This window comes from Glycine max, chromosome 9, assembly GCF_000004515.6.
Source record: "Glycine max cultivar Williams 82 chromosome 9, Glycine_max_v4.0, whole genome shotgun sequence".
In the NCBI taxonomy this organism is placed as follows: domain Eukaryota; kingdom Viridiplantae; phylum Streptophyta; class Magnoliopsida; order Fabales; family Fabaceae; genus Glycine; species Glycine max.
Window position 1 is genome coordinate 8,539,057 of NC_038245.2, and position 24,242 is coordinate 8,563,298.

Sequence of the window (24,242 nt, forward strand, 5' to 3'; positions counted from 1 at the left end):
TCTGATCCTAAGATGATGAGGTTGATGATTTTTACAAAGTAGTTAAATATGAACATAACCTCTTTTTTTTTTGGCAGTTAAGCTTTATACCACAAATTGGCGTTAATTGTTCTTTGAACACCTATTTGAAGCAACTTTTGACTCATGTTGGTTTCGACAAATTAACTCATTTTAGATGATTAATTTTCAAAAGATTCATTTTCTTTCAATGGGATTGCACGATATTTTTTTTTGTTTTTTATTAGATAATTGCAATGAATTTCCTTTTATTTAGATGTATTGTTCATTACAAACTTAAAGTGGTAATTCATACTTCTATATTACGAAAAAAAATATTAGTGATATAATTAATTAGAAATTAGTTACTAGCTAGGTTACAATTAGTTATTAATGAATTATATTTTTTATCTTATATATATGACATGCAAATAATTTGATTTAAGCATTTCTAGCTAGAAGAATGCTACTGATATTCTTTCCTTTTAACAATAGGTCTCTCTGTTGTTTTTATTTTTTTTTACCTTCATTACATCAATCTTATATCCCCTAGAAAATAATTAATTTTGATGATGACATTTCTCATTTAGGTATTGTTTGATAGAATAGAATGAAAAGAAAAAAAAATATGAAAAAAATAAAAAATGTGAGACTCTCGTCAATTTTTTTAAAATTTCCACACAATCACTGCTGCTACAGTGAATAAACCAAATAGTGGATTAATAATTTTTTTCTCATGATTTAAAAGTGAAACTCATCAAAATTTAAAAATTTCATTCAATTTCTATCGATCTTAAAAGAGTATTTAAAAAAAGTGTTAGATAAAAATGGTTAACCTTCTTTCTAGCTAATCTATCCATCCATCCATCCTAGTTTCACTTTTCAATCAAATTTTTCTTCAAACTTTCTAGTGTACCATGTTTTTTTTTCATCAAAACATTCTGTAGTACTTTTAAACGTAGTATGTTTTAATATGGAGTCTTTTTTATATAATTTTTTTAAAAAGGAAAAAACTTTTTTGATAGCACGGTCATCTAATCGTTTTGTCCCCCTGTCCCGGTGAAAATCACCATCTTGTACAGTGAAAAGGGCAGAGAAAGAGAAAAGCAGAGAATAGAGAAAACAATGTACATTTCATAAAAAAAAAAAAAAAGAAGAAAAAAAAATCTCTCCATTCATGAATCATGGGGATTCCCTGTTAATAACACCTTTACTTGCAAAAATTACAGAGTGAAACCGCCACCACCATAATCAAACAAGAAGGGTCACTGATTTTCAAACCTATCAAATAGCTACACGTCAATCTCTTTTCATTTTCTACAATGAGAATTACATTCATACCACCAGATTTCAAAGCTAGTCACCTAGCCAAAACAAGCTAGTATGATGCAATCATGACTTGAAACATTAGCATACTAAAACATATGCTAATATCGCTTAAGTAGAACCTTTTTTTTTGTGAATATATATGGGTTTTTTTTTCTTGGTAGATGAAAGAAGGGAAAAAACACTTTTGTGTCATGAAGAAGTTATATTGCAGGCTGTGGATTTTGACTTATCAAGGATTGACCACATAACTTGAACATCTTCATAGCCACATGCCATGACTTCACCGTGCAGATCCATAATCCGGTTCTGTTGCTCTGCTGAATCACACAAACCAATGATCAATACACGAGTACATGACAATTGGCAACATACAATTGATGAGGTTAAGATAAGATAGTTGTGATGTTTTTTTTGTTGGTAAGAATTAAAGACAAGAATCAGAAAATTTACAATAACTCACTCACGTGCTTTGCTCAATCAAACGGTTATGTTAAATTAAGTACACACCTGTTTGAGACTTATTCTTATGGTCCCTTGGGGGTTGCTGGTTAAAGAAAGTGCAAGCTTTTTTGAATGGGGTGGCAATGGTCTTCTTCCATGAGGCCATGTTGGGTACGCAACTGAATTGGTATTTGATTTTGATGAGCCTTTGAATTTGGTGCCAAGTGAACAAGTATTGGACTATTGGGGTACCTCTAATCTCTTGGCCTTATATACTACTATGCAGGGGATGTCTATGTGGGAGACTATTACAATAACAATAATATAAGAAATTGTAAGAGGTACACAAAGAAAGGAAGGAGAGAAAGAGAAAGCAAGATCCGTGAGATGAGGCTATAGATGGAAGGAAAATCACTCTTTATTGAATTCCCTTATCTCATCAAACAAAAGGTCGCCGACTGTAACCAAGCACATGCTGCACGCTTCCTCACAGACCCTCCTCACACGTGAATTCATTTCCACTGGATTCTATTATTTTATTTTTCTTTATTTTTTTCTTTCATATATACAAGTATTTTTTAATTTTATTATAGATAATTATGTTCCAATCGGAGAGAATTATTACAAGTCAAGAAATACCTGAGCATTTAACACAAAAGCATATATATCAAAATTAATTTGAGATCACTGATTAAATTAGAAAAATATTACACCAATAGATTCGCATGATCAATGAAGGATTCTATTATTTTTTAAAAAGGGTTAAAGCCTATACTTTCTTCTTTGCCATATTTAATAGCTTCTGGTATTTTTCATTACCTTTCTACAACATATTCTTTGTTCCCTCATCCTCTTTGAAAATAAATCATACACCTTGGGTGCACAATTTCATGTTCAGTTACCCCTTTTAGACCTCCTCGGCTCCTTGTTTCATACACCACTATTGACATGTTTATAGTTATTTCTGTGGGTTAGGAATAATAATGGGTATAATTTAAGCAAAAGTTTTTAGGTCTCTCGGGTCTTAACTTCATGGTAGTTTATCTCATTGGGGTCAACAATGATAGGTGGTGATTCTGTGAAGGGAGGAACCAAACCCCAATGCTGATCTGCAAACTCTGAGCCATTTGTGATGAAACAAGTTGAGTCATTGGACAAAGGATTAGTTATCCATTTCATGGCATGTGATGCCCACATGCTTTAGTGGGGAAATGGGAACATGGATGACTGAACTCAAGGCATCCAAAAGAAAAACCAACCCTTGTGTTGTGGGGGTCTCCAATAAGTATGTATGATGACCTTCGTTTTCAGACCCATCAGTACCCCAACATTGACATAAAAATGCCCATATTTTTTTTTAAACTTTGGAATTGTATGGTCTATGGATTCATATAAATATTCAACAGATAGAATAGAATAATAAGATGGGAACACAAATGCAATGGTGCCGTAGATTCTAATATATTATGGGTTGACATGACATTCACTAACATCTAAGGGAACCATTTATGCTTTAAAATGTCATTTAAATAATATTATCTCATTTGAGCATAAAAATATTGATTTTATATGATATTATATGCAATTATTTATATTTTTTATACTTGTATGTTAAAAGTTAAATGAATTATTTAGTGTCTATAGTTAATTCTACTTTAACAATTAGATCCTTGATGAAAAAATAATGTCAGTTCTAGTTTTATACTTGCATTAATTTGTGTTGAGGATCAATCCTTATATTTACATATTTGTTAATGACATCATGTAACTGATACGTTTGATCATGACAATGATGTGGTTGAAATTAATGGTTTCTTATTAGTGATATATATAATTTTAAGAATTGATATTTTATTACTCTAGTTATTTACTAGGGTAGACCTGAGTGGATACATGTATGAGTCAATAAGGACGAGTTAAGGTGTCATCACTTGCCAGGACTCCAACACCTAAGTCAGAAATCATCAGATGAAGGAAAGAGTGAAGGTTAGATACAAACTTAAAGACATAAGATGCATAACATCAATGGTGAATGTGCGAGAAAAGTCGTTGACTATTCCAATAGGCAACGTGACAAGACAATTAGAGTAAACGTAGGATGAGTGACTAAGTTGATGTCGGTCTAGGGTCTTAACAGGATTCAAGTTGATAAAATAGATCAACCAAAGAGGACAACCTCTAAGGCTGATGTTGCTTTGATGTTATTTGTAACATCCTTGATTGTCAATTTCTCGGCGGATCTCATACTACGATATTTCACATGGTGACACTTCATTCAACTGCTCGTTGATCAGAACCCTCCACTAGTCAGAACCCTCCATAGGTAGTCCTTTTCGAGACTTCGAAAATTTATTCGCCTATTCTCAGGATCAATGATTGTCTCCACAAACTAACACAAGACTTTTTAACATGCTTTGTCCTCACTCACATGCTTTCTGAGAAACTTCCCAAAAGGTAACACATCCCATAACTACTCCAAGCCAAACAAGCTTAACTGTGGAGTTCTTATATAATAGGCTACCGAAAAGTAGATGCATCTTGTTGGTATAAGTAATACTAATTAATTCATTTAAGTCATTCTCAGTTGTACAGTCTCATACATGCACAAACCTCGACAATCTGCTTCAGCGCTTTCTAAGAAACTTCATATAAGGTCACCCATCCCACAACTACTCCAAGTCAAGCACGCTTAAGTGTGGAGTTCTCATGTAATAAGCTACTAAAAAGTAGATGCATCATGTTGGTATAGGTAATACCAATTAATTACCTTAAGTCATCATCAGTTGTACAGTCTCATACCTGCACAATCTCTAAATCCCTCTCATTTTGGTGTGATTCAATCGGAGTGTTACATTACTCCTAGATCCAAGACACAACCTCATGTCATATGTACGAATTTAAGCGAGATGTTGCAAATCTATCCTCTATAGTTGACATATAAGATAGTGGTAGAGCCTAGGCATGGATTGAGGAACTCTCCCAAGAATAGTTAAAAACAAGGTCGACCATAGACATAGTCCAAAGGTGGGACAACCCAAGGCTCATGGCTAAAAGGGGTCTAAAAATAAAATAAAATATAGTTATTTAGTAAATACTTGTATACAAGTGAAACTAGGCTCAATCCCCTTAAGAAATGTCTCAAGTTCGAGCCTTGTTAATGGTGATCAATCAGGTTTCTCGGTGAAAATTAATCTTCAATAAAATCAATGAATAATTCACATAAATTACATGGTTATCAAAAAAATATAAGAGCCCTTATTCATTATAAGGTCCCTAAAATGTCAAAACTGGCTCTGGTTAGAAATACTCATCGTCTTCATTTAGATTTTTCAAATTAATAATATTCAATAATCCACAGATTTTGTCAACGTCAATCATGTTTCAACATTGTAGTAGTTAGTGCATCATTTTTTCAAGGTTAGAAGTAGTAGCATAAGCCTAAATATCTATTGCTTCAACTTCTACTTCTAGTACTCTATATATGTATATAGATTGGAAGCACTAGATGATACAAGAAAGGTCTAGTAGAAGCAAAGCTAAATGTTGCTATACATTGGTTTGGCAAGATTGAAATTAAGATACTTTCTTAAGATGTCGACTTAATTGTAAGTTGTGTGTGTGTTATCTCATAGACTTGGGGTGGAGTTGCTGGTTGAAAACAAACTAGAGGATTTTCTTGGAAGAAAAAAGGCGCAGGAAAACACATTTAACCTGGGTTTAAAAAGATGCTCATCACAATCTTTGATATGAGAGATAGTCATACTTTCGTAATTAGTGTCAATGCTGATGCTTACTCCCTCTCTGTTCCAAAATATAAGTTGTTTAAGTGAAAAATTATTTCAAAATATAAGTTATTTTACAAAATCAATATTATATTAAATTTTTTAAAAATTATCCTTAATCAATATTTTATGCATTAATACAACAATCTTTCTAATTTTCATGAACTCTATTTCCTAAGTCACTAGTATTTACTCATGCATTTATATCATTGATTAAATCCAAAAATCATTTGGCTTTTCCACAAGTAACACATGATACAATGAAGTTAAGTAAAGTGGAAAAGTCTTAGTCCATCAAGTTTGAATAGAAATTTGTTATTATTATTGAGAATTTTGTGTACAAGGAGTAAATCTCTAAAATTATTATTTAAGTAGAGATAAAAAGATATATTAGGAAAATCATTTATTTTTTTATGGAATTCAATAAATTAATTATTTTTCTTAATACATCTGCAGTAACTTCAAACGACTTATATTTTGAAACGAACGAATTACAATTCAAATTAATGAATCATTATTAAGAATGTTTATTAAGAAAGTTAATGAATAATATAAATGTAAGGACTATTTTATATTAATATAATATAGATACTAAAACTTATGTTTCATTTCATATGATGATTAAGTGATATTATAAATTGAGATCAAATGATTAGATTAATCATTAATTTTAGTCATGACATTGTCATGTGTTAGCCTTATCAATCACATTTTTATGTTATTAATAGAGATGTAACATAGAGACTAACCTTAATAAAAATAAGAATGTAAAAACTAAAACTTTCATTTTTTAATAACATTAGTACTTTAAATAACGTCAATTATAATAACTAAACAAATAGTTTAATTTATATTAAAAATACATCACAAATATAAAAAAATAAAAACTATAAAACTAACTTGATGGTTGAAGGAAGAATGTGAAGAGGGATCATGAATTCAAATTATTTTTACTACACTAATATTAATCCATAAAAAAACTTTTGATTGTCGTGTTTTATTGGTGACTAAACATATTATCTTCATTTATTAACGCTATATTGTTAGTTTTCCAATGTAATTTTACTTGATTTGAAATTTTTAATCAAGTTCTCCGAATACCTTCCGATTATGAAATTGTCCTTTCTGCTGTCCTTTTTTTCGCTGTTTCTTTGTGCTGTCCATATAGTTGTGTTAATATTTAATTTTGTGAGTCAATTTTAAAATTGTGTGATTTTCAAGAGACAGTACAGAAATAACTAGGAAAGAGACAGCAGAAAAGCCTTATCCTTCCGTTTATGATCTCTGTTCATTGGTTACAACACAATTAATCAACATCTTAACTAAGAAATCATTACTAAGAATACTATAAACACCATGGTTACTTTGAACGTACCGAAGGAAACTGAAAGTCAATATATTTAATTAGGGTAATGAGGCCCCATAAAGAATGGCAGCTTCTGTCGTAGAATATCCAAATTTGGGGTAAGTCGTTTTTATGTGGTATACGCATTCAATTCGGAGCAAAGCTCGTACACTCTATGAGATGCACATCCTTTAATTAACACCATTTGATATAAATTTGTCATAATGCAGAGAAACCCAATGCAACGGTTCATCACCTACCTCCCTCTTATTCTTGGCATTTTTCAATTTAGTGCTTAGATTAGACTTTATAATTTATTTCCTTTCACATGCAATGTGACTGACAACTACAGTGATAATTATTGCTGCTATGATTATTGTTTTATTATAAATGGAAATAATGAACAGCGAATTGAGATGATTGATGGGTGGTTTTCACATGTGTAGGCAGAGTGCATGTTTGCGAATTCAATGGATGGTCGGTCTTTTGCTTTTCCTCTTTATAAATCCTTTATGCCTCCATTGTCCCTCTTTTCTATTTTATTTTTTCCCCCTCCATTAATTTTTAAATCTCATATGTTTCGTTATTTGTGTACAACGATGGAGAATATATCTAGAGGTTCTCTCTGGCATATGATTAATTATTCTGTTAAGCATCATGCTAAAGTTTTTAAACCCATTTTGGTAATTTGATAAAAAAATCAGTGAGACCAGAAAGTTAGGAAATTTATTGAGAAAAGATAGTAATTAACATACTGATTAGCATTTTTTTATATTGGAGAATTTTTTTGTGAATCCTAAAATATGTAAGTCCTATTATCTATTTCATAGATGCGATTCCCAAATTAGTAAAAGAATTTCTGCTAATATGAAAACACCAGTTTGTGTTCAACAATATTTATACAAGAGAAAATTGGATTAATTATGTTTTTATATTTTTTTTCCAAAATTCACTTTTGGTATTTAAACAAATTTATAACCTTTTTGTTCCTATATTTTTTTCTCTTAATAATTTTATACCATATTATCAAATAACTATGTTAACTAATAAAATGATAATAACATAATTTATTATATCATTAAGAAGTCTGATTTAATCACATATATATTTATTTTTTATGAATTATATTTTTAATTTCTTATCTTTTAAACTAGTTGATGAGAAATTAAAAATAATTCATAAAATGAAATTATATATAACTATCACATTAGACTTATTGATTGATCGATAATATGATAATTACGTCATTAATTAACACTATTACTTAATAGCAAAGACAAAAATAATCAACAAAAAAAAATATAAGGATACAAAATGCTAAAAATTTTGTTTAGGAACTAAAATTAAATTTTACAAAAAAAGTTTTAAAGATAAAAACATAATCCAATAAAAGTTGACTATGCTAAGAATTTGTATGTGGTACTAACTTCTTGTTGTGGCCTAAATTATGGGTCATGCTTCACTTTTTCTCACCTATTCTTAAACGATCCTCAAGCTGATACTAATTGGTGGTTTGTGGTAGATATGGCCTAGGACTTGGACTTGGGGAGGTAGATGTGGACACAAACATGGTCTTAACTAACCCCGTTTGCAGACGACGAAATAGAAAGGGTCCAAAGGAAACGGAAGGGTTGGCAAGTGCAAGATGAAGTACAATCCGTTGCGATGATCATATTGCCAATAGAGACCAACAACGTACCACTAACAAGGACTGAAGCTTGGATGCAATCATCAAATACCAAGTTTATACATATCCATTCCATTATTTTATTGATGCCCCCAACTTTTCTTGGAAAACTTCTGGATCGTGTACACAATTATGTGCATGTTTTTGTCTCTTAAAGCAGGGGAATTGGTCCCCACATGCATCCATCTTTTGTTAGTTTCATCTCTCTCTCTCTCGTTCTCTTTTATTTAAGACCCTTTTATTAGTTATTTAGGTTACTCCATCTTATCATTGATCTTATGAATAACTATTTTGTAAGAGTTAAGTTAAAGTCTTAGGATAGGATTAATTTTATGAATAATTAAGTGATTTTATTTATACAGTAAAAGCATATATAAACATGTACAGTTCATGTGTTTATAAAATTTGTAACTACATATTATTGCTTATTCTCTTAGGTTAGGATTAAACTAGTATTGAATTGAAGAAACATGATCTGCAAGTCATGTTTTTGTATTGACTTTATGTTTCGGTTACGCTCAAAGTAACCATAGTGTTTTATATTATTCTTAATAATGCTTTCTTTAGGAAGATATCGATTAATGTTGTTATAACCAATGAACATGAACACTTTAATTAAAAGGAAAGTATTCGGGGAACTTGTTTGAAATTTTCAAATCGAATAAAACTGCATTGGGAAGCTAACAATATAATATTACATTATTTAAATGGAGACAATTAATGTTTAGTGACCAATACAATAGGAAAATAAGATTTTAGATTGTGATTACGATTAATTTTAGATTTTCATATATATATATATATATATATATATATATATATATATATACATATAAGTTTGATTTTATTGTAATTTTCAACCGTTAGTAATTAGTTTTAGATTGTAAGTACACTTTAATCTATAAAGTGTTGTAATATTACTTAGTTATTCCTTATCTATTTGAAATTTAAGTAGGTCCTTAAACTATTTTTTAATTGAATTTCTTATTTGTAAATATTTTAATTTTATCTTTAGAGTTTTTAAAATCGTAAAAAAAAAATGAATATTTTCTAGCCGTTTCACGCTATTACAAACTAATTATAGGAACTTTTTTTTAAGATCCAATAAAAATAGTTTAAGGACCTACTTGAAAATTTAATAACTGAATAATTTTTTCTGTTATTATATAGTTTAGAATACAACATAACCGAGTAACAGAGTAAGTCATATGGATGATTTTGAAATAAATTAAACTGTGTCTGCCACATGAAGAATTTTGCTCATTTTTAATAGAATAATAAATGCAAGAGTTATCTTGCACGATTTGAAAATAATAAGGATTAAAATACATATTCTGTAAAAAAAAAGATTAAAATGCTTATTTTGTAAAAGCTACGAATTAAATATCAGTGTTGATTCAAACATTGAAGTGGTAATTTATATTTTTTTTCCATCATTTTTTTCATCTTATTTCCACTTTTTTTTCTGTTTATTTTCTCATGCTTTTCATCTCACCTTGTTTCTCTTTCCATCTCATCTCTTCTTATTTATCTCTTAATGTTTTTCACATTATTTCATCATATATGTCTTTTTATGTAATCATTCATCTCTCATCTCATATCTTATCTCGTCTATATCATATTTCATCTTTTATAGATTGACAATATTATAAAACTAGTTAATGAAGAAGATTATTTAACAATTATTTTTATACATAGGAAAACAAAAAAAATAGAAAAATAAGAGTAACCAAACAGGTTGGACTCTTTAGGCCAACCCATTTTGGCTAATTCATTTTGCGGGTTAGGTTGAGGTTTCCTCCATCAGCCCACTTTAACACGTCTTGTTTGACCCACCACAAAACAAGTTGAGGGAAAAATGGAGTGAGACAATCCACCAACCTTTTTTTTTATGAAAAACACACACACATATATATATATATATAATATTGATTTTAAAATTTTGTACATATATTATTAATTTTTATTTACTTTATTTTTTGTTTAAATAAATTATTATTCAAAAATCAAGGTAATACATTCAATTTTTTAGTAAGTATTCACCTTTTAGTATTTATAAAATATAAAATTAATTAAAATTAATTAAAATATATTTATCATAGTATTTTGGCGGGTCAACATGCCAACCCGAGCATAAACAGTGAGGGCTTGAATTTTCAACCCATTTTGCTTATGCGGGATGGTGCCAACCCATTTTTAGTGGATCAATAAAAAAGTGGGTCAACTCCTTTTGTCACCCCTATAGAAAAAAAGATATTACAATCTCAAATAACAAGTACCAATAGCATCTTACACACTTAATATTTAATACTTAATATATCATCATAAACTTTAGGCTTAATTGCATTTTTTTTTACAGCCAACTTTTTAATCTTTGGCGAATTTTATCCTAACAAACTATTGAGCTAAGTTATGAGCATTTGGAAAGTCATGAACTCAAAACATTCTTCCTCCTTTTGGGATCCATGGGAAATGACTATACCCCAAGAGATTTGTTGGTGTTTGGTGGGTTTCTGGGATTGCATAAGCATGTTGATACATTGGGAGATAGGAGAAACAACTTGTAGAATCAAATAACACAAAAATGGGATTGAATTGTCTTTTTAGAAATTTAAAATTTTTCTTAAGACTATTAAACACATTTTTTATCGTTTGATGCAGATAAACCTAAAAATACTTAGATAGGTTTTGATTTAGATTTTATTTAACAATGAAGAAAACAATTTTCTTTGAAAAATAGAAGAGATATAAGATCTAAAAATAAATACAAAGCCTTTGTTAATTAATCAACAAAAAGGCACAAAAAGCATTTATACTGGTTTGTCTTAACCCCAAGACTATATCCAGTTCTTGAAAACCATCAAGTTTCCACGAACTTATCAAAGTTACAAGTATTATTCACTAACTTATCCAAGTTTACACTTGCAAACTCTATCCCATGCTTGACTTAAGACAAATATTCTTTGTTCTATCAAGTCACTATTGGATCTAAACAAATCAACAAGATATGTTGGAAGTTTGTACATTGACTAAAATTAGTGATCGTCTTACAGACGGATATATCACTCAACACTTTTAGTCTTTTCTCTCAAGGTATACAAGGTGTTTTGAGAGTTTTGTAACTTTACAAAAATTTACAAAAAGCTTTACAAGAAAGAATAAAAGAATGATTCAAATAGATGATTCGTAACCATTTTCTTCAAAGCTTATTCTATATATAGTCTTCATCTCCAAGTATTCATTGTCTCTTAACTGTTGGATTCTTTACTCTATTCTTTATCTGAGGCCTTGAGTCCATTGAAGCATTTATTTCTTACATTAAATGCACACCCTCCTTCATCATGCAAAGTCCATGTTGATAGGGTAGTGTGTTTTGTACTTCAGCAAGAAAGTCACTTCTTTCATCATAGCAAGTTCGTACCAACAGAGCACACCTTTTGATGAGGATCAACATCTTCCAAATTGAGGACTTGTTTTATTCTTGATAGGACTATGATATATCCTAGAAGAATGTTTTCTACATAGAACAATCTTAAACATAGAGTATTAAATGAAGGTCTTAAATACACCACTTAAATGCTACATCAAATCGTCTTATAAGTGTATCGTTTGAAAACTTCAAACGCACAAAGATAAATCATGATCTGATAGCATACTAGACAAAACTTTTATCATTTGTATTTATTTGTATTTAACCAAAATAATCAAGAGCCTTGATTCGTCTTTAAGACATAATTGTCTTTTGACTTATCACATGCTTTACAAATTGATAGACAACCTAAGAGCTGCTTCTTTGTTACTTAATGAAGGGCAAAGAGATTTGATCATGACCTTTGAAGTGGCCCAACATGTGTCTACCTCCATTTCATCTAGGCATAAACATTTCTTTAATGTGCAGAGAAATAAGGAATTGAAAGAATGGCCTGGAATGGATCTACTTAGAACTTGTCATCATATTTTCTTGGACTGGTGTTTTATCCGCGAACTTCTCAAGGTGTTAGAATGTCCCAAGTTGAAGATACTTCAACTAAATATTCAAGGTAACTATTTGAAAATACTTGATAATTTGTTTGTTCAAATGCAAGAATTGAAGGTGTTGAATTTATGAGGTCTAAATTGTACTCCTTCCCTTCCTGCATCTCTCAGTCTCTTGACAAACCTCCAAGCATTGAATCTATGTAAATGTATGTTGGAAGACATAGCTTTTGTTGGGGAAATCACAAGTTTTGAATTTCTCAACCATGAAAAATATGAGTTTAGAGAGCTCCTTGCAGAAATAAGAGGATTGAGCAATCTAAGGTTGCTAGATTTGATTGATTGCTCAACGCTAGGAGTGTTCCCTTGCAACATGATATTGAGCTTGACAACAATGGCGAATGCATCTTATATGGTGTAGGGGCAATTGCCCCCACCAATTTTTATTTTTATTTTTTAATGTATATAGAAAAAAATTGCTCCATAATAAAAATATTGCTCCATTTGAATTTTTTAACCCAAAGTCCAAACAAACATAAGACATTCAATAAAAAAACTATAGGCTCCAACCCAAACCATTTATTTCAATTCTCATTATTGTTGCAGTAATACAAAATAAAAATACCATACACTACATGAAACACACCGTTTCATGTAACATCCCAAAAATAATCTAATAATTATTTAAATAAAGATTATTTAAATATATCTTTTAGTAATGGAAAAGATAGGTTAAATTGTTTTGATATATTAAATTGTTACATTTTTTGAAAAGATATTAGTATAATTATATATTTATATTGGATAAAGATAATAAAAATATGAGATAAAGAAAGATTGGTTAAAAAAAATCAAAAGATATAATTTCAAATTACATACAAAGATTACACAAGGATAGACAATTCATTTTCCTAGAATCACACAAATAAATAGTCTTTCTTGTTATTAGTGGGTTGCTCAAGGATTGAGAAGGAGGAAGAAAATGAATAAATTATGTTAAGACAAAGATAACAAAGAACTTGAATTACTTGCTTCAAGATGTGAGTAAAACATGTACCTTTTCAAAAATTCCATGATATAATTCATTTAGGAGTGTTTTTCTTGTACTATACTATGTGATAAATTCATACACCAGAAACAACATGACAATATATTTAATTCAATTAGAATTACTAATCTCTAGCCATAACTCTTGAAGAGCATTCGACAGATGAATTTGACAACACTTGCAAAGAATACTTCTAGCCTTTAGCACACTCACTTTAGATGGAATGAGTGTTTTATGATGTGTTTAGAGTAGGGACTCTATGCTTATTTATATAGATCATATTTTATCCATCATAAAAACTAATCCCATAATTTCAGGATGCAAAAATATACTCTCAACAGCTTCATAATTAAAATTGAAATGTTCTTACCAGATTTGACCAAGTCAAGTGGTTGAGAAAACAAAAGAAGTGGGTGAGAAAAATGAGGACCACCTTATTTTGATTTCAAAATTTAAATCAAAACTATCATTCTCCCACTAAGTCCAATGTTTCTCACACTTTATGATATCTACAACACTGATAACTTTATGCTCACATCGAAGATGCTAACCACATGAATCATGGCGGTAGGTTCTCTAAAATGATCATTACCTTTCATGTGTGTATTAGAATGTAATCACTTTTAGTAAAAGCAACAATTTAACTGAATGAACATGTTCAATATTTATTGAGTCCAAATTACATGTCTTTCTCAACAAAATATATACAACAAACTGCAACAAAAAATAAATAACTAAAGTTTCACTATATTCAAAAAGGAACTTTATATGAAGGAGTCAAGTCTCATACTCTTAACATGATCCTTAAATGACTTTGCTTGCATGCCTTTTGTCAATGGGTCTACAATCATTAGTTCAATACTGATGTGTTAAATGATGATTTCATTCACTTTGACATGTTCCCTCATGGCTAAACACTTAATGTCAATGTTTGACTTTCTCTTTTATTGCTTTTAGCCAGAAAAACAACAGCTGGATTATCACAATACACCTTTACCAGTCTAGGAATGTAATCAATCACTTGTAGATCGGCCATGAAACTTTTTAACCAAATACCCTATGATGTTGCTTCAAATTATGAAATAAACTCAACCTTCATGGTAGAAGTAGAAACTAATGATTGTTTTGCACTTGTCCAAGATATTGCTCCATTAGCCATCATGAAGATGTATCCAGATGTTGAGACTTCCGAGAGTCAATGCAACCAACAAAATCTAAGTCTGAGTAGCTAACAACTTATAAGTTGTCATATCTTTGATATATAAGCTTGTAATCTTTGGTTCCTTGAAGATATCTTAACAATTTCTTTGCAGTTGTCCAGTGCTTTATTCCTGGATTACTTTGATATGTCTCAAGCATTCCAACCACAAAATCAATGCCAGGTCTTGCACACACTTGTGCATAGGCTTCCTACAATAGAAGCATATGGAATGTTTCTCATTTGTTCCATTTCAAGCTCATTTTTAGGACATTGATTCAAATTGAATCCATCACCTTTCACAATAGGTACCATGTTGGGTGAACAATCTTTCATCCGAAATATTTCTAGAACTTTATTAATATAGGCCTTTTGAGACAAGCTGAGAATCCCTTGAGATTGATTTCTATGGATCTCTATGCCAATGAAATATGTTGCATCACCCACATCCTTCATGTCAAAATTCTTAGAAAGGAATTATTTTACATCATGTAACATCCCAAAATCATTGGTTGCAAGAAGTATATCATCCACATATAAGACTAAAAATATTATTTTACTCTCACTGACCTTATGGTATATGCATCTATCCATATTGTTCTAAAAAAAAACCAAATGATGAGATGACACTATTGAATTTCAATTACTATTAGTTGCTATTCACGACTAAGTTTTGTATTGAATATTTGCACAAAAATAGCGCTTTACCTCCAATTTATGGTTCTTTTTGTAGGAATTATACATATTTTCATGTTTAGTTTGATTTTATACAATAGATATTTCCAATTTTGTGAATTAATGTTGAAACCACTTCCATTTTAGGCTAAAAGAAGAGAAGGTTCAAGTAGCTGATGTCTTGCTAAGCGAGGCAGATACGCTTAGCGAGTGACATCTGCTAAGTGAGGCATACAACTCGCTTAGCATGTTGGGAAGTCCTAGAAGAGAATCAGTTAGAGATGTGCTCACTCAGTGCACCGCCAGTTCGCCCAGCGAGTAGGTTATATCTTCTTGTGCTTAGTGCGCCCAGCTCGCTAAGCCAAAATTCACTTACTCTCGCTTAGCGAGATTGACTCGCTAAGTGAGCCTTTAGAAACTGAAACGTCCAAGGAGTCTTTAAAACACTGAAGTTGGCGGAAATTAAGAGAGGAGTTGAAAAATAGATCATAGGGAGAAGCTGAAGCGACAAAAATAGAGTTGCTAAGAGAGCTTAGGTTAGAGGAGTGAGATTAGGGTTTTAGAGGTTGGAAGAGACATCCTCAACCCTTCTTTGCCATTTTCTTTTACTAAACTCTATTCTTCCTTGTATTAAGAGCATATTTCTTGTAATGGAAGGCTAAGCCTCTTGGTTGGGAAGTTCTACAGAACCCTTGATGTAATATTCTTTCACTATTTATTTAATGTTATTTTTATGTGTTCATTGCTTCTATCTATGCTTTTTTTTACATGCTTGTGACTTGATCACCCATTTGTATGTATAGTTAGGATTTTTAGCATTGGAAAGTGCTTTAAAGCCTTAGAATTTGGTAGAGCAAGTTAGAAAATTGTATGTCTAGGAATGAAGTGTAGTGATCTAGTCCATATTATGTTGCAGACTTAATGCAACTCTTTTAGGCTGAGTTTGTTGAGGGATCAAGGATGAGGTTTAAAGAGAGTTAGGCTCATTCACTAGAGAGATCTTGGTTTGGGTAATTTCTCAGCATAAGAACACTAGGATAACATTGAATAAAGAAAAATACATAACAACATCAAGGAAAACTCAATAGAATGACCCAACATTTTTTACTTGACTGTTTTTACTTCACAAACTTTAGATATTTAGTCTAGATTTAACTAGATTTTAGCACAAAAACTCAACTTGATATTTATCTCACTTTTAGTTGTAGACAAATGTTTGCACACTGAATGTACAGTTTCTGAGTGAAACAAATTCCCTGTGGATACGATACTCGGTCTTACCATTTTAATATATTACTTGTGTGAACAAATACCATTGATGTGATTCCTGTTTAAGTCCATATATTTATTTCTTGAGCTTTCAAACCAAGTGAGCCCCATCACTAGAGAAAAAAACCTTTGTGTTATGTCATATAAACTTCTTCTAAGTCACCATTTAGAAAATCCATTTTGAAATCCATTTGATGTAATTCCAAGTCAAAATGAGCAACTAATGTCATTATGATACTTAAGGAATAATCTTTCATAGATACAAGAGAAAAGGTTTCTTTGTAGTCAACTCTTTCACTTTTGAGCGAATCCTTTGGCAACCAATTAGGCCTTGTGTCTCTCAATGTTACCTAATGAATCCTTCTTGGATTTGAAAACCCATTTACATTCAATAGGCTTTATCCCATTAGGTAACTCAATAAGATCCCAAACTTTATTATTTTCCATAGATTCCAATTCATCTTCCATAGCATCACACCATAACTTAGAATTACAACTGTTAGTAGTTTGCGAAAACGACCTAGGATCATTTTCAACTCCAAAGTCATAAACTATATAAACTAAGGTCATATATATTTAATGTAGCATAGAAGCCTCAAAGCAATAGAAAACAATTAATTTGGCTTTTAAATAAAGGAAACATTGTAATCATGCTTTAAAACTACCTGTGCATGCCTATTACGAGAATAAGGTTTATATTAATGTTGAATCATATAGATATCTATTTTATTTTCTACAATTTATTTACAATGTAAACCAATGAATGAATGCGAGACATAATAAAACCCAAAATGCTTAACTAAAAACCATAACAAACAGTTAAGCAAAGGCATACACAAGCTCTGATACCAAATGATAAATTAATACACCATAAACAGCATGATGGTATATTTAATTCAATTAGAATTACTATCCTCCAACCATAACTCTTGAAGAAAATTTAGAAAATGAATTTGACAACATTTGTAGTTTCGATTGCAAAGAATACTTCTAGCATTTAACACACTCACTTTAGATGTAATGAGTATTGTTTTCTATGTGTTTAGACCGGGGACTCTATGCTAGGGGTGTTCGCGGGCCAGTTTTTGTCAAATTTAGGACCCAACCCATTCATGAAAGGTTTGGTTCAGTTCAGGCTAACAGGTTACCCATTTAAATTTGATTTTTTCTTCTTCTTATAACTACTATTATATATCATGATTCATCAAAATATTCAATGCAATTAACACAATATTATCAAATGTTTGAAAGTAGTAAAATTGATTCATTTAATACCATTAACATAATATTCTAAAATAGAATAATACAAACTAAAGCAAAATATTCTTCAATGAGATTTACTATAATAATTTGAATCACAATTATTTTCTACAAACTAATTTCTTACAATAAGATTTGCCGCAACCAAATTTTTTGCAACCAAATTTGATGAAACAAAAAACAAAATATGATATGTTAATATTATAAACATAACAAAAAAAAATGAATATGAAAAAAAAGGTGAAACAAATAACAATGTACCTAAAAATAATACCTTAAGAAGTTTCAACACTAATAGTCTCAATACTTGGAGTCCCAATATTAACAGTATTTTAAGTCAAACCAAACAACTTAAAAAATTTGGATCGATTTTGATTGATTCGGTTCAGTTTTAATTGGATCTATAAATATAAACTCGTGACTCAACCCATACATGAACAGTTTTGATCGATTCGATTCAATTTTGACCCAAATACATAAATGATCCAACTCAAATTGTTCGGATTGTGGAAGCAATGCCTTCCAAGGTTATTTTGATGATGCCAAAGAATCAAGAGTTATGCAAATTCCAAGGATTCAAGAATCTAATTTCAAGAATTAAGATTCAAGATTCAAGAATTAAGTTTCAAGATCTAGATTCAAGAATAATCAAGATCAAGTTTCAAGACTCAATCAAGATAAGTACTAAAAAAGTTTTCCAAAACATTGAGTAGCACAAGAAGTTTTTACAAAATCATTACCAAAAAGTTTTCCAGTGTTTTAAAACGTTAGATTTCAAATTTCAAGAGTCACAACCTTTGTTTAAACAGTTTAAATCATTTTAAACTTGTGTAATCGATTATGCAATACTTGTAATTGATTACCAGAGTTCTAAACGTTTTGATTTTCAAAATTTAAACATGAAGAGTCACATCTATTGATGTGTAATTGATTATACCTTGATGGTAATCAATTACCAGTGACTGATTTTGAAAAATAAATTTCCAAAAGTCAAAATTCTTCAAGTGACTTGTTTGTGAAGATTTTTTCAAAAGTCACAACTTTTTAAATGACTAGTTTTCAAAAGAGTCACAATTTTTAAAAGGTGACTAGTTTTAAAGAAATTGCCAAGAGTCACAAACTTTAACTTGAGTCATCAAGAGATTATAAATATGTGACCATGGCATGAATTTTGTAACAACATCTCTATCCATCTTTCAATATTTTTCAACATTTTCAACAAAACTTTCTAATTCATTTCTCTTCATCTTTCTAAAAGTTTTTGTTCAAACACTTTCTCTTTCAAGAAAAGTTCTTTGTTCAAAAACTTGTGCTATTCATCTTTTTCATTCTCTTCTCCCTTTGCCAAAAGAAGAGAAGGACTAACCACCTGGATTCTTTTGTGTCTCTCTTCTCCCTTTGCCAAAAGAACAGAAGGACTAACCACCTGAATTCTTTTGTATCTCTCTTCTCCCTTACAAAAGATTTCAAAGGACTAACCGCCTGAGATATCTTTTGTTTCCCCTTATAAAGATTCAAAGGACTAACCGCCTGAGAATTCTTTGTCCCAACACATTGGAGGGTACATCCTTTATGGTACAAGTAGAGGGTACATCTACTTGGGGATTGTTATACTGAGAACAAGAGAGGGTACATCTCTTGTGGATCAGTTCATGTGGAGGGTACATCTCTTGTGGATTAGTTCAAGTGGAGGGTACATTCACTTGGTTATTCAAAGAGCACAAGGGAGGGTACATCCCTTGTGGATCTTTGGCTTGTAAAGGATTTTACAAGTGTAGGCACGGTTTGTGGCCGAACCAGTATAAATCTTGTGTTTGTCTTCTTCTTCCTTACACTCTTTAATTTCCGTTGTGTACTTATAATTATCTCTTTTACTTTTGGTTAAGTTTCTATTTCTGTTCTTTACTTTCTTGACTTAGTAGTAAAAGCCTAATTGAATCTAGTAACATTAAGAAGAATAGATTTTTAATTAGTCAAGACACGTTCGTAATTAATTCAACCCCCCTTCTTAATTACTCCGAGGCCACTTGATCCAACAAGTTTAGGTCAATTTGGGTTCACAGGTGACCCGTACCCATGAACACCCCTACTCTATGCCTATTTATATAGATCAGATTCTATCTATCATAAAAATTGATCCCACAATTTTAGGATGCAAATATACTCTTAACAAATTTATCATTAAAACTAGAATATCGTTAGCAGATTTGACTAAGCCAAGTGGTTAAGAAAACAAAAGAAGTGGGTGAGAAAAATTGGGACCACTTTAATTTGATTTCAAAAATTAAATCAAAACTAACACTGTGTTCTTGATATAAAGAAATAAGGATTAATGGTGTTATAGTGTTAGTTATTTTAATGAATGACATTACATTTCACACACTAAATTAGTATTGACAATGAAAAAATCATAAAACATTTTCAAAGTATGAAAATGCATAGAGGACAATTGTAAGTTGTAGAAATTTAAGTACTTTAGATTTCTTTTATCATGATATTATATATTTTGTAATACCTTGTGATATTTTATTTTGTGAAAGTTTTAGAAATTATTTCTTGCCCTAGTTAGGAAATTTTTTTGGATCTGCCATTGCTTGACAAGCTTGGAAAAGCTCTACATGGGAAACTATAATGCTCAAGAGGAGATCAAGGGAAGGAAAAGCCAAAACATTGATTCATGTTTAAGTGAGTTAAGGAATTTGAATAATCTAACAACTTTGAATGTGCAAATAGAAGATACTTCAGATTTTCCAAGAGACTATCTTGCCTTTGGGAGACTAGAATGCTTCAAGATTTTGATTGGAGAAGGATGGAAATAGTCTAGGTGGAGTTTGGAAATTACAAAACTTTGAAACTTCTTAAGCTCAATTTGGGTGCTAATCCAAGCATTCTAATGGATTATGGTATAAAGATGTTAATGGCAAAAGTTGAAGTACTTTATGTTTGGTTGAACTGAAGGGTGTTAGGGAAGTACTTTGTGAATTGAATGATGAAGGGCTTTCGCGATATGAAGCATCTTAAAATCCTAAATTGTGCTGAAATGGAGAGCATTATTAGCTCAACAGAGTGGACTTATGGTGATCATTGATGTGACATCCTCTACCCCGATATAAATATAAATAAGAAAAACATATAAAAATGTGGAATTAACTAAAATGATTTTATTTTAAGCATAAAAGAGCTTATGTGGGTAAAAAGGCCACATTTGCTTTACTATTACCAAATAAAACTTATTAAAAACATATTCAGCTCAGAACAAGGTCGTCAAAGTTTATAAAAGAAATCTTGTTAAACAGTGAAATAATATAAAGTAAAACAACATCATGCAATTAAAATAAAAACTCATGCTCTAATGTCACATCCTACCAAAGCATTGTGTTTCAACGTCCTCTAACATGAGGTTTTTTAAAGTCATCTACTTCCACGAACACAAGATTCGAGATCATCACAGGATCCAAACATAAACAACACACAGGGAGTGAGTTATCACATTTTAAAATAAAATATAGATAAACAAAGACATAATCAATATAAATTATAGAAGTAATTATAACATAACTCAACTTAATACAATCCACGTTATTTCACCACTCTATCATTTAAAATTAATTTTTCAATCACCAATCACGTTACACATGAATCATACACTCGAGTGAAGACGTAACAACACTCATCAATTTCATAATAAACAATTCATAGGCATTATGCAACAATTATACTAAGACTCAAGCCTATATGCAATGTGATACCATGTGAGCGAAAAATCACACTCGGACGCTTAAGAGTACATAGCAAGACTGATGTGCCATTATTTTCTCCTATTTCTTAACCCTTTTTGCACCATTTTAAGTACTGATTAATCTTAATTGTCAAATTAATTAGGCAGTTTTATTATTTGGGTCCATTTAGCTAATTTGATGTTTTTAATCTAATTTCAGGAATTAATGAAGAATTGGGCTTGAATCAAGTATTGGGCTTGGGCTTGAAGAGGGCAGACTATTTTATTCTACAAAATTAGATCTTATCTTATCTAGATATTATTTAGATTTGATCTCATCTAGATATTATTTCATCTAGATCTTATCTTATCTTATCTTACCTAGATTAGATTTGATTTGATTTTATTTATGGGCTTGGATTTAAAACAGATTTGTAAGCTTTGGGGCTGAAAAACTATATAACAGCACCAAGGTTCTAGTTTAGGCCTCCTTTCCTCTCTCTTCTCTTTCTCCTTTATTTTTCGTTTTTGCAATTCTAGTTCTGACTTTTTGTTTTAGCAATAAAATTTTGTTCTTCAATCTATAATTTCGTTCTCTATTGATTAATGGAAGGCTAAGTCTCCAGCGTTGTTTTCTCTTGAGGATCAAGCACAGTTCTCTTTGAGGTTCTATTATTACTGTTAAATTATGTTCAATTTTTCCTCTTCACTAATTACTCTGAATTTGTTGCTATTAATTTATGCATGCTTAGTGCTTGATTAATTGTCTCTACGCTTAATTTACGTTCATGCTTAATGATCGTTTGTGAGTAATTGGTGTGTGTGATGCTTAATCACATAATGAATGCCTTATGTTGAATTTCGCTTAGTAATTTAATTTAGGGTTGGATTAAGTGATTGAACTGAATAAGAATAAATTCTCGCAACCTAGGATAAGAGACTTGCTTGTGAATCAAGGGGAAGCAACATATTTCAATTCTGATATTTTTCTAATTCAATTTTACTCGCTATTTAATTTACAAAAGCAAACAACCCCCTCAATTCGTTACTATTTTCCTACTATTTGTTATGAACGTTTGGTTGATCATTGCTTGTTGGGAGACGACCTAGGATCACTTCCTAGTTACTGCATTTTAATGTTTATTTGATTCGGGTACGGCCTCGATCAAAGACACACCACATAATGGGTATGACAGGTCACTCTCACTAAGTAAAATCATAAGGTGACCAGTCAGGATCACTCTGTTTTGCGAGAATGCTCCAACCATATGGGATCAACATAGGCTTAAAGGAGCACTCAAACCAATTGTCTTTACCCCTAAGGCCTAGACTCTAAAGAATCTGTTAGGGTTTCACCTTCCTGATTCAGACTCAACCCCTAAAACAACTTTTGCACCCAGACACTACTCATGAATTATACAATACCCATGACCTCACACTAGTGTTTCAAACATGTTTAACACATTGCGTTACAATTTAACACTTTAGGTTCCTAACTAGGAATCCTACACTTTCCCTTTAACACTTTGTCCATAAAGACTTTTCTCAAGGTAAACACCAGTCTGGTTATTGTATAATTCACAGCTCACAACACAAGTATTGTCACATCAAGTGTTAACCACACACTTAATCACAACCAAATTTCATGTCTACAATTTAACTTCTCACAATCCACCATCACATATTTACATGTATCTTAAAAATTAACACATGAAACAATAATAATATTTGATGACACAGAACATATATATATATATATATATATATATATATATATATATATATATATATATATATATATATATATATATATATATATATAACATGTTGATCATCATTGTGGGAAGATACAAAACAAAGACAATAATTTGTATAAAATAAGTAATTAAAGACAAGATTATTTAGAGTACTATTCACGTAAATTAGAAAAAGAAAAAACTCAATTTTTAGGGTTCACATTCAACACAAAAATACATCAATTTCTCATCAGGACATCAATTGGTTCATCAAACATATATAATTCACAGTTATAATTGTAAAGATAGAATCAAAATTTGCAGAAACACCCCAAAACCCATTCCAATTAATCCTCTAAGGATCCCTACACATGTTCTCACTACTCCCTTATTGTGAATAACTCATCCCTTACCTCTAAATGGGCTCACGTGTGTAGTCCGACAGTGACAGCGACATCTCTAGCAGTTCCTTGAGATTTCTCAAGCTTTTTCACTAATTGCTCGGCTAGGGTTTCCCAGCGTTAGAGAGAATGAGAAGGGATTGAAACTTTATTCCACTGCCCCGTGCAAGTGGAAATTCTCTCGGAGACATTGTTTCAAAAATTCCAACGGTGAAGATGTAAGAGAATGCGTTTCAAAATTGGTGTCCAAATTTCACGATGATCCAATGGTTAACAAGACCATGGTCATAGTTTTACTAGGATAGATTTGAGTGTATGCGGGAAAAACAAAGAGGTATGTGAGAGGGACATTCCCCTCACTACAAACATTGTATCCAAAAT

At 30.9% G+C, this 24,242-nt stretch overlaps 1 protein-coding gene across 1 annotated transcript; it reads right to left on the bottom strand.

Moving 5' to 3' along the window:
- Positions 1-1,153: 1,153 nt before the first annotated feature.
- Positions 1,154-2,333, bottom strand: LOC100500568 (uncharacterized). The gene is made up of 2 exons (XM_003533762.5): positions 1,834-2,333; positions 1,154-1,643 (listed from the first exon to the last, which is right to left on the bottom strand). The coding sequence occupies exons 1-2, from the start codon at positions 1,931-1,933 to the stop codon at positions 1,516-1,518; spliced, it is 228 nt and encodes a 75-aa protein (XP_003533810.1). The 5' UTR covers positions 1,934-2,333; the 3' UTR covers positions 1,154-1,515.
- Positions 2,334-24,242: the final 21,909 nt, after the last annotated feature.